A 12,740-nucleotide genomic window follows, 5' to 3' on the forward strand; every position below is an offset into this window, starting at 1 on the left:
ATGTTGACCCTAGGTCACCCGTATACCACTGCCAGTCAAAGTTGCTAGTTGCCCACACTGTGAAGCAAGTTGGATAATATGGCGGAAAGTCTGTTTTTAGGTATACCTGATTCCCATATGCAATGGGTTTCTTCTCTTCTACTAATTTCCAAGATATGGATGCTGATGAGGACCCAGTACTTTCACTCGCTTCAATGAGAATGACTTTCTGGCCTTCGGAAACCATTCCAGAATTTCTGGCCACTGTTATTGCAGTCTGAAGATTGTCACCTAGAAGAAAGGAAGAACATCCTAACATGAGGTTGAAAAGAAAGGACAAATTCTTAGAGGGCCTGGAAAACTAGGATAAGGAGTCAAGACTTGATTATAGGTGTGAAGAGAAATAGCCTCTAAGGTCTCCCTCAGCCTGACCTTCCTTGATTTCATGGTTGCTTTTCTGGTTCTTGCTGCTTTTCATCTGGTTACTTCATATATTTTTGTAATAGAGTGGGGCAAAAAAAAAAACAAAAGGGCAAAATTCTAATTTACTTCTGTCATTTTTTAACAGCTTGGTAAACATTTAATAAGAGTCTACTGGTTTTATATAGTATCTGGTGGTCCCACTCCCAGCAAAGATGGAGAATAATCCTACTATTTCTCTCACTGACAACAATGGAAAACTCTGAGAAAAAATACAAAAAGCAACTACCCAAGGACCTTGAAAGTAAACATAAGCAGGAAGAATATGAAAGAGAGTCAAATTTGGAGAAACAATCTATCAGGTGTTAAGATTCTCAGCTTTTTTCTTTTTCCTTTCACATATTTAACCCTAGAGCTGTGCAGGTAGCAAAATCTCTGAGAAACTAGCCTTTCTGGCCAGAAGAACTAGGAAAAGGGGTACCTGGGGCTGGAGAGTTATGAGGAAAATCCTGGAAAAGAAAGTCCTAGATAAGGAGAAAAATTCAGTATGTGAACTATGTAAGTCCCCAGCCCAACTCAGAGCTGTGCACATGCAGAACAAACCCAAAAAAGAATAACAAAGGCAATATATATTTGGAATATTTAGGATACTCGATATACAAAAAAAAAAAAAAAAAAAAAAACACCTGAAAGTCTGGCCAATTCTCAAGAAAAAGTAATCAACAATTGCCTGTCCCAAAATAACCCAGATGTTGGAATTATTACACTGGTTTTAAAGGAGCTATTGTAAGCCTCCTCCACACTAATCTTCTTAAAATAAATGACAAGATAGAAGTCCTCAATGGAAAGAACTAAGCTTTTTATTGATTTTTAGAGAGAAGAATGGAGAAGGAGAGATAGAAACATCAATCATTAGAAAGAATCATTCATCTCTGCCTCATGCATGCCCCCCACTGAGTATTAAGTCCTGACTGGGAATCAAACCGTGACCTCCAGGTTCATGGGTTGACACTCAATCACTGAGCCACACCAGCTTGGCTAAAAGAAATTCTCTAGATTAAAAGGAAATGATACTTAGAATATGAGGAATGAAAACATAGCAACAGAAATAATAAAATTTGGGTAAATATAAGTCTATTTTTCTTCATTTATGTTCTTTAATTCTTGACTGTTGAAAGTAAAAAAATTTAACATTGCCTGGCATACACATGACAACTACAAAGGAAAGAAGGTAAAGAACACTTCAGGTTGTAAGGCTTCTTGAAAGGTAGGGATGGATATTGTAATTTCTAGAACTACTGAACAATAAATAATGTAAGATCTGGATAGCTATCCTTAACACAGGTTTCTACCAAAACTTTATGAGGATCCTCAAAAGGCTAACTGATGGGAAGGAGATGCTGTACCCTCAGGTTGAGAGCTAAGAGGTTTCCTCTCCCTGCCTCAGCAGGACATCAGCAGCTAGTCTGCTTTGCAATGCAGGCCCCTTTTGTATCTACCACCCACTGGAATTCTACTGTTTGGAATATGCAACCAAGGCTGAGTCTTAGTCATCTGACAAAGATATATAACAACCTATTTATGAAACCCCAGTAGCTAGATAAGAAAAGATAAGGAGAAACAGCCAGAATACATGATGGGTAAAGTAGAATAGCTGCAGGAAACAGATTAAAACTGCACTAAAAAATAAAAATAAATTTTAAAAAGTTTAAAACCACTCACAAAACATGATTTAAGAACTTAATTCAGCAGGTGATTTGGAGAAGATAATAGTCATTTTTGAGACCTGACTTTGTGGTTTAAATAAACTGGGTGAAAAAAAAAAATCTTAAAGCGCAAAGCATAATTATAAAAATATATCAGCCAAAAGAAAAAAGATAAGAAACTGAGAGTATATATGCAGGGGGGCCTGTTATATGAATAATAAAAACTCTAAAAGGGAAATAGGAAAGGGAAAGAATAAAGGCAATAATTAAATGAACAATAGAAGAAATTTTTGAACAATAGAAAAAAATTTCCTCTGAGGAAGAAGACAGATTTAAAGTGCTCACTATGTTCCAGACCAAATTAATGAAAAAAGAAACTTACAAGCATATTCTGATAACATTTCTAAACTTCAAAGTTAAAAGAAAAGTATCATATGCAGAAAGGAACAAGCCACCCACAGTGGACTGGCATTGAACTTGGAATATGCAATGCTAAAAAGCAAAGGACAAAGGAAAGACACAGATTATTAAGAAAAAAAGGAATGTAACCCAAAAATTCTATAATCATTCAACTGTCAGAGCAAAGAGATATTCCAGGCTATGTAAGAAACCGGAGAGCATATCATCCTTCTATCTTGTCCAAGGACAATTCTTGAGAAAAATATTATAACCAAGCAAGAAAAGAAATGGAACAGAAATTTAATATGAGCGAAGAAGTAAAGAGGGAGGGTAATCAACCCTTGTTTCTCCATAAGTCTAAATGATTAAGGATAGATTATGAGAATGTGTAATATAGTGCTAAATATTTTATAAAACAGAGGCATCATAATGTAGGGGATATTTTAATAAGTAATAAATTAACTCAGCAACACCTAAAAGTTGGATAGAGGGACTGGAAAGGGAGAGAGTAAAAATTATCCAAATGTCTCTTGGATTGTGGAGATGGGGATAGGAGGATGGAAAAGAACAGAAGGGAAAGTAAAAATATTCTAGAGTTCCCAACAGTAGAATTAAATTCAGGAGATGTGGGGTGAAGAAATATTCTATCTTGGTAACACAATTAATAGAGTTGAATTGTTTATGAGAGCAGGGAAAGGGAAGACACACTTAAAAAATATGAATGCATTAGGAAATCATTTCTTCTCTGTTCAGAAGCATTTAGTAGGAAATTTCACACATTTCTCTTGCATGATCTTTTCTCACTTCTCCCTTATTTGTGTGACTTGGGGCTTAGGAGTAGAAGTAGAGAGGACAGCATTGTTTTTAAATCTGCAGAACTGTAGGTCTCATTATTGGTGGGTTTTGAGTGCAGTTTACAGACCATGCTGACTAAGCATTCTTTTTCTCCTAATATTTGACAATGAAATCATCATCTTTGCATGGCTTATATCTTCTCATTCAAGTGATATCACAAATGTCTCCTCCCAGATAAGACACATCATCCAAAGTATCCGGTCAGACACTTTGCCACATCACCCTTTTTTGTTTTCTGTACCTCATAACTCTCATTACTAGCCATTTATTTGATTATTTGATTGCCAATTTATTGACTGACTTTCTATCTCATCTGACCTGAATGGAAGCTCAGTGAGAACAATCACGTTGCCTTTTTCTTGCCCATCTCCAGCACCTAGAATGGTGTCTGTTCCAAAGTAGGTAGTCAACCATATTTGCCAAGTGAGTGAATCTCTATTTCCGCATCAAATTCTTCCTGTTTTCTACTTTTTATATACCTGTGATCATTACTGTCCTTATCCGGGCTGAGATGAGCTCTTCCAGGACAGGTTTTGTCTCTTCCTTCAATCGATTCTCCAAGATTAGCAATCCCAGAAATATCAGGTCTGCTTCTACCTTGTCCCTGGAAATATATATATATCAATGATGGAACAGAAATAACACATCATAGTCCTTCTTACAGTTAGAAAAACAAAGACAAATATCTTTTTGTCAGAGTGGTACTGACTCACTCATTCAAGCACCATTCCCAAGGCACTGAATATGTGCCAGGAACCATCCAGACACGAAGGGGACACAAGGACACTGAGACATTCCCTCTGACTGAAACAAGAGGAAAAGAGAGTACTCACTAAGCAAAAAAAAAAAATTAAAAAAAAATTGGCTTTAACCTTTGTAGAGAATGACCTAAATGACCACAAAGGTCTCTTCCATCTGCTGTGGTGATTTTCATTACCTCACTGCTGGCAATCACCAGAGAGGAGTTCTACCTCTGGTACAAAGCATCATGATAAAGAAGTGAGGCACAAGAAAAATAGAAGATGCCAGTTTTTCTAGAAACCAACGCTACAATCAATATCATTTTAGCCCCAGGGGTATGAGGCCATAATCTCAAAAGCATAGTTTCTCTTTAAAGTCCACCCTCCCCCTCTATCTGTCAGCTGGTAGCATTTCTCTTCTACATAAAGTATGAATGTTTCTGCAGCAAGTGGGGTCTCTAAGGCTCCCATTCACTGCAAGGACATTTCCAAGACATTCCACAGGACCAAGTACAGGGGCATACATTTGGGGTTGGGGGCTGAAAGATTCTTCCAAGATTAATTTATCTGAGACTCAGACACCTCTAGTAGACACAAGAGCAAGACATCAACATTGCCTGTATCTAGCTGAAATACAGATGAAAGGAATACCCAGTAAAGCCACTTGGCCTTGCTAGCTATGTGTGCCTCACATCAGCCAGGGGCATGATGCTCACAGAACACTGCTAACATCTCCAGAGTGGCAGGGAGTAGACAATTGGAACTACTCATCTCAAATTAGGCTTGGAAGGATAACATTTCCTATTCTGAACCTGACATTTAACTCTCTGTACAATCTGATTCTACAGTGTTTTTTTCAGGTTCATCTATCACTAAATTCTTCATCTACCCTAATCTCCAGCCAAATTGGGCCACTCACCATGGGTATGCTCTGTATTCAACCATCTTTAAACATTTTCTCTAGACTGCCAGAGACACTCTTTCTTATTTCATGAAAAAGGTTATATGTTCTTCCTGATCTGTCATTGAAATCCTTTCTATATTTTGAGGGCCAATGCACATCAACTTCCCATAAAGGCTCCCCAGATAAAAATACTTGTTTCCTCAGTATATTATTTCTATCTCAGGTTTTCTCGTATTTTATTTGTCTATATATTATCACTCTTTTCTATCTGATCTATCTCTATTTCAATTTCTTTCTTGAGGGTAAAACCACCTGGTTTAACAAGTTCAACAACACCCACGTGGTACTCAACACAGAGGAGGTGCTCAGCCAATATTTGCCTAGTTGAAAAATTCTGGTGTCTGGGGTTACCATTTTTGCCAGACAACCTATAAAAATTCATTTCCTCTTTCAGAAATTCTACTGCCAGAGGGTTTTCACAAGAACCAAAGCCAGTCTGTCAAGTCAATGGTCATTTACTGAACACCTAAGAAAGTGCAAAACTTGGACTAAGGAAAGGAGGAAGAATATGCAGAGACTATAGTAGCTCCTGACTCCAGAGATTCCATGTTCAGTCAGGAGGACAAGATCAGACTTGACCACTTTGGTCATATAGAGGGCTTGGAAAGGTACCATGATAATGCACAGATAAGAGTCCTTTGGAGTCAGAGAGGAAGGTGTAATTATTTCTGGGTGGAATGATTGATAAAGTTTTCCTGGAGGAGGTGATATTTGAGCTGGTCATTAAAAGATAACTTAATTGATTTAGGTCCTCCAATCTTTCTACTGGCCCTCATACTCATGCCTCAGGCTTTAGATATGTCCAGAGATGATATGACATGATCAAACCACAAAGCATTAGATCAGGCCAAGAAAATGGACAGGGGGTCTAGTATCTGACATAGTCTTGCAGTCTACCTTGGCACTCATATTCTGGTTCCTCTGGTACATAGTCTTTGTAGGGTTTAATGCATAGTAATCAGGAGTCCAGAGTTATAAATAATTCCAGCTCTGTTCCTACCTTGCTGTGTGACCAAGAGTAAATCACTTTCTTTGTCTGGTAATCTATTTCTTCTTTTGTAAAAAAGTTAGCAAAATGAATGTATTTCCAAAGTCTCTTAAAGCTCTAACATTACATGTTTCTTCTTTTCATGAGTAGTCAGTCTCAGCCAAGAAATAAAGAGGAAAAGCAGTCCCTTAATGGGTCTCAAGCTCTGCATTTTGGAATAACATGCTATCTTTTTCTGCTTCCTGCATAGACTATACCTCCTCCCAAAGCCTCTAAAAATAATAAAGAATAAAGAGTGTAATACAAAAGGAGCATTGTCATTCTTGTGAGTATACTTCATGTTCTTAAAGTCCATGAGATTTTTAAAGGATGAAATATGCACAAAGCAGGCCAAGAACCCTCAAAGAAATTATGATACCTGTGCTGGAAACACTCTGAGCGAAAATACACACAAACACCACAGAAAGAATGTTCTGTTCAATCAGGGATTAGCAAAGGTTGGGTAAATTAACCTAGCTAGGAAAAGATGTAGTGCTGATGTGGCTTTAACCCAGGAGGGGCAAATTGATGATCCAAGATCAGATCGAATTAGTGAACTTGTGTTTGGAACTTACCTAATTTTGAAAAGTTGGAATTTCAATGCTCTTGGCCAGGGCATGTACTCTGCTGTGTGCTGCAGCCCTCACCATTCCCTATTGCTCATGTGTCTCCACCATCAGTCTTTGTTGCATGTACAAGCCCTGAAGCCATGAGTTTGAAACTTGTAGATATGCACAAATCCTATATAATAAAGTCCTACGACCGGTCACTATGATGTGCACTGACCACCAGGGGGAAGATGCTCAATGCAGGAGCTGCCCCCTGGTGGTCAGTATGCTCCCACAGGGGGAGTGCCGCTCAGCCAAAAGCCAGGCTTATGGATGGCAAGTGCAGCAGCAGTGGTGGGAGTGGGCCTCAGCTGGCAGGTGGACATCCCCTGAGGGGTCTCGGACTGTGAGAGGGTGCAGGCCGGGCTGAGAGACCCTCCCCCAGCCAGTCCACAAATGTCATGCACCAGGCCTCTAGTTTTATTATAATAATCAGAAGCAACAGCATAGTATCCAGAATCTTGGTATATATCTGTAGACAGGCGCCCAGGAAACAAAATTCCATTCCCAATTCTGCCACATCCTGGGCTCAACTTTTCTCTTCTTTAAAATGTGAGATCTGATCTCAAAGTTTACTTCTGCTCTCTGACCAATGATTTGAGTGACCTGAGTTAATTAAATTACAACAAATATTTAGAGTTGCAATAGCCAAAGTGACCCTTAACCTAAGGGTCACTTTGGCTAAGGGTCACATTAAGCTGGCCCTGAGGAGAGTGGCCCAATATGCCCAGGAGTCTAATACTCAATGACTTTAGATGAGTCACTTCTGCCTCTGGGCCTCTCTGTCCATTCACAAAACGACAGGGTTAGGACACAGTTGTGTTTCTCAGCTGGGGCACTACTGCCTCTAGAGGACATTTTGGAAACTTTTAAGACATCTATGCAACATTTTCTGTAATGACCAATGCACAATGAATAATTACCTTGCATCCCAGGTGCCCTTTGAATATTTTACAGGACATTCATGATACTAAAAGATTGTTTATACTTTTCTAAGTCAGTATAGGCTTATCCTGCTTATATTATACCACATAGCATGGTATATCACAGTATATATAATACAACTATATTATGATAAACAAACATAAAATTGTTTATACTTCCCATAGCTCTGCTTTATATATAAGCACAAGGTAATTTTGCACATTTTTAATATTCTATTGAATTTTCCAGGGATGTAAGTACTGTGTAACTCAAAAGGATTTTACTAAGAGTTTTAAAGCATTTCACAGTCACCTCGTTGACAGCAAGACTGCTGGTGCTATTTGAGACTGCAGTGTATAACACCTGTATCAGTCCACATTGCTAGCCCTAATGATCCTACACACAAGTGCAAGCAACATATTGCTTTATTTTGTTTTAGTGGAGTCAGCTAAGCTTTATTGAGTTATCTGTTACTTTTGTAATACATTGTATTTTTTGCTTTTATTTTTACTGTATAGGATGGAATCATATTTATTTTTACAAAGAATATGTGCAGATTATATACATATGAATTTATTTTAATATGTAAGAGGAAGTGGTACAAAATATAGTTGCAATAAGAGAGGGTTGTTGAGCCTGACAGGGTTGAAAACAAATATGTTAGACCTCCCAAATTTAAAATCCTAAGTAACAAAATAAGCCTTGATTATCTCCATAGTAGTGTTACCAATAATGGCTGGAAAGAGTACTGGACATGGCATTGAAGGTGAAATAAACACAATAGCCTAAAAACAGTGAAAAATAAAACAACAGATAAAATTGAATTAAGAGTTCATTTTAGTCCTTGAGGATCCCTATTTTAATCTAATTATATCAAATCTTTCTCTATAATGGCCACCCTGAAGCTTTTTCTTGTTTTTCTATAGATATTACTTAATTTATACAAGTCCAAGCTATATGTTTTTCATTAAGTTGTATATTTCTTATCAAGATATTTTTCAAATGTTATGTTTTCTAACTTTCAACTAATTCACCAACTATAATTTTAAAAATTAGCTACTTGTATTTGGTTCAAAATGAGGGCATGACCTTAATTTCACACTATGAAACATTGCTTATAATCATATATGTGTTTTCACAAAGCTGTACAACCATATCCTATTTCACAGTGTATACAGCTATTTCTCATAAAGTCTCCCAGTCATCAGCTTTGTGATTCAGATAGGGTAGAGTGGACTATATCCCTGTCTACTAAGTTTAGAAGCATTTCATGCCCATGAATCCTGCAATCTATGTTGCTGAGTCTACTACCCGGCCTGGTACATCTTTCCACCCAATCATCCTGCTTTATGAAAATCCTCCCACTCACCTCATCAAGGCAGTGGTGTGGTGGTCCATTTCCAGCTTTTTGTAGGCCAGTGCTATGACCCGGAAGCCCTGTGTTGTGTAAATCTGAAGTTCACTAACAAAATTAGCTGGCACTGTTCAGAAAATAACACAAGATTAGTAGGCAACATTTACTACTCAGTTGGTACTGGTAGAGAAACAAATCTAGTTTTTGCAAAAAAGCACACAAAACAAGCAAGCAAACAAACAATGCCACCACATTTCTAAAAATGTACACAACAAGTCAATGGAAACCCACCCTAAATGCAACTACATTGCCAAGATTGACCTCTTGGTATTCAGTGAAGCTGAACTGAGAAGGAAGCATTTAAAGAAAGAAGAAGACGGAGATGAAAATGAAGATGAAGAATAAGAACAAGAAAAAAAGAAGATGGGAAAAATGCATAATTCTTTATTTCTCCAGTTTAACTAACAAACATTTACTGACAGTCTGCTATGTGGCAGGCATTGGCTCTGCAGTGATTAAACTGCAGGATCTCTGTCTAGTAAGGTATCAAATAGTAGACTAACAATATAATCTAATTTCTATGACCCTGCAGTGTGTTATGCTATGGAATCACTTAGACACACATATACAAGTCTGGGAGGAAGTGGTTAGATGAAGGAAAGGAAAGGACATTTTGGCTGAGGGAGGACCATGTGCTCAGGCATGGACACATGAGACAGACAGCCTTGAGTAGTAAGTTCAGCTCAAGAAAAGCACAGTATGTGAGGATAGGAGTGGTAAGTCATATCTGGGAAGTTTAATAGGAATAAGATCATGAAGGCCTTATATAAGATCTTAAAGGAATTTGAGATTTTCCTGGAGTCTATGGGAAGCAACCAACAGAAGAAAAGTGACAACATAGTTATATTTGGTGATGGAAAACCCAATCTAGTCAGAGTATAAAGTATGAATCAGGGTAAGAGTGACTGGGAGCAGGGGTCAATTCACCAACTATTGAAGTGATCCAGTAGAGGGAAGATGAGGGCATGAGCTGCAGGAGTGATGGGACTATGGGTTAGCAATTGCCAAAACAGAAGCACTGAGTGAGAGGGACAAATCTGGAAAGAACCTCAAATTGGGGGAGTAGGAGAATGGTAGTGTCATTCACCATGATGGGAAATATAAGAAGTGGGAAAGATAATCTTGATTTTGGTACTGAGCTTGGCATGTAAATGAGTCATCCTATTGGCAATGATCAATAGGCGATTGGATTCTTAGGTCAAGTGCTCAGTGGACATATTTGGGCTGGAAATACAAATTAGCCAGCTGTAGTACAAGTCTGTTCACTTACCTGTCTCAGGTTGACAAAAGCTGGCCACCTTCTCTGGCGCACCTTTCATGAATACCAAACGGCCACCCCCCATCTCTTGGACAATGACTGTCATCCTCTGCAGGGCTGATGAGAATGGGAACTGATGCAGGATTGCAATTCCTTCCACTGGGACCTGGTTGAGGGGTGGGGAATGAAAAAGGACACACCAACATAGCTTCTACCTATTGGGAATTAACTATTCCTCCCCGAATCCTGTTTTTAGCAAATAAGGGACACAAGTTCTCACCAGTTTTCTCGTGTGGAATTCAAAGAAGACACGTCTATGACCTTTCAAAATTGTAGGCCTAACAGGACTTTCCCCTTGAGGTTGGGTGTTGCAGAGTGGATAGCAGATGAGGCTTACCTGGCTGGTTGTTTTGCTGGGCTTAACTACCATGGCGTGTGCCGGCACTCCCTTGATGTGGAAATTGTCCCCAGAAATAGCCATTTCCTATTTCACAAATGGAATATATTTTGTAGAGATTTATTGATACTATGCTCAAACCCTTGTCTTGAGAAAATCCTTAGACCACCTCAATGTTTTCTCGGTTCTCCTCCCTTGGCTAGATGGAGGTGAACCAGTTTTATTTCGTCACAGGGGGGAAAATGCATTGAAAATGCTGTGGAACTTCAAGGGCAAACACGTCTGAATTATTCATGCAATTTATCCTGCTTTCTCTGTTGGAGCATGCTGTGTAAAGGTCTCAATCTCTATTTCTGAAGAGCTTGACTCAAAAATAGTGAGCATGGATAGCCAGACTTATTTGTGTGTGAGGCAAGCACCTTACTGTCTTTTTTTTATCCTGGAGTTCACTGTCATTCCTGCTCTTCCCTTTCTGTCTAATTTGAATTGATGGTCCTCATGTACAGCACAGCAGGGACTGTGATGTACATGGTTGATGGTCAGTAAAGACTCAGTAATTGCTGTAATGATGACCCTAAATCATAGTCACAAGAGCCTTTTACCAAATATGTCAAAATACTTTCTAACCATCTCATTGAGTGGCTGAAAAAAAATATCAGAGGAAATTGTAATCCCTACTGAAAAATACAGAAACTGTAATCCAGAAAGGATAAGATTAGCAAAGTCATATCTAACCACTACAGAACCATGCTCTACTAGAGTTGAAAGGGACCCCCCTAAGGATTGTCTCCTTCGGTGGGGCTCACACATGTATCACAGGGGCCCAGAGCTGCATCTGGCTACAGGGTACAGGGGTGGTGGGCTTGTGGCTCAGTAGGTGGGGCTGTGTGTTCCCTAAACTTTACCTTTACTCCCCAACTCAACCACAGCCACTCCAACTATTTGCTTTTTATAAAGTGCTTCTAAATAAGGTTTCCTTTTAAGAAAATATTCCAGGTGTGGTTCTTTTTGTTTCATTTTATGTAAACACTGCTGGTCTACTTCAATCCCTTCATTTTAAGATCATGGAGACCTAGCCCCAACATGAGAGATGACTTCACAGGGTCAAGTGCTCAGCTAGAGCAGAGCCAAAACTAGAACTGGGAAAGCCAGATTCCTCTTCTTGAACAACACCCCTTGCTCTTAAATCTACTTTAGAGTCTCAATGAAAGCGCTCATGTTTCCCTGTTTACTAGTTCCAGTCTTAGAAAAAATCAATATAAAATGAATAGGAATAAAACTCCTGATAACAATGAGTTATCCGCATGGGGGGCAGTGATGTTCCCTAAACCCCGTGTTCTAGAAAACTCTGAAACAAGACATTGCTCATACTACAACCTGAAAATTTGGAAATAATAACTAAAATTACATAATAATTCTAATTACATTCATGCAATTGAGCCTGTGATATGTTCCAGGGATTTTTTAAGGGCATAATTTCATTTAATCACAATAACCCCACCATGAGGATACAATGTTCAGGGGAGGAAACGAGGCTCACACTGGTCTGTCTCTCACTGCTCTATGTCCTCCATTATTGGAGACCTCACATCTTACAAGTATTGACTATCAGTGATAAAACCTCTGTTTCTCTAGCATTGAAGAAGCTTCTTAGATTCTCTGCAGGTCAGAGGCTTACCCAGTTGGTGGCTTCAAACATTTTGAGGTCCAGAGGGTCTCCCTGGATGGTCTCATCGAGAAGGATCAGAGAGTGGCAGCTGGCCATGGCTGCACACAGTGGGCCCCAGGGCAAAGCCCTGCCCGAGGCAAAGCTGTGGACCTCCTGGAAGCTAAAGGGGAAAAGGGAAAGGGCTTCAGCCCAATTCTCCATCCAAAATGGAGCTTCCAGAGGTGACTTTTTGAAAAGTAATTTAATGTGTTTTGTTACATTATATACCCACTCTCCAATCACCCAAATTAATAGTGCTTCATTTAGCCATCATCCTTACATGAGTTCAGTGAAAATGAGAAAGTCATTCAAGATCTTTTCTTACTCTTTCTCTGGTATAG

The 12,740-nt window shown here is 38.9% G+C and overlaps 1 protein-coding gene across 3 annotated transcripts in view; it reads right to left on the reverse strand.

Annotated features, from left to right (window-relative positions):
- Positions 1–12,740, reverse strand: part of ATP13A4 (ATPase 13A4) — a 136,998-nt gene that overhangs the window by 34,776 nt on the left and 89,482 nt on the right. For all 3 annotated transcript variants that reach the window (XR_013813314.1, XM_079766493.1, XM_079766492.1), the window contains exons 14-19: positions 12,370–12,520; positions 10,692–10,778; positions 10,307–10,460; positions 8,992–9,103; positions 3,839–3,963; positions 107–270 (exon numbers count right to left, since the gene is read on the reverse strand). Coding sequence is in view for 2 of the 3 variants with exons in the window: in XM_079766493.1 (XP_079622619.1) it covers positions 107–270; positions 3,839–3,963; positions 8,992–9,103; positions 10,307–10,460; positions 10,692–10,778; positions 12,370–12,520 (793 nt within the window). In the remaining variant the exon portion in view is untranslated. The remainder of the gene's footprint in view (positions 1–106; positions 271–3,838; positions 3,964–8,991; positions 9,104–10,306; positions 10,461–10,691; positions 10,779–12,369; positions 12,521–12,740) is intronic.

This window comes from Cnephaeus nilssonii (genome assembly GCF_951640355.1).
Source record: "Cnephaeus nilssonii genome assembly, chromosome: 3".
Classification (NCBI taxonomy): Eukaryota; Metazoa; Chordata; class Mammalia; order Chiroptera; family Vespertilionidae; genus Cnephaeus; species Cnephaeus nilssonii.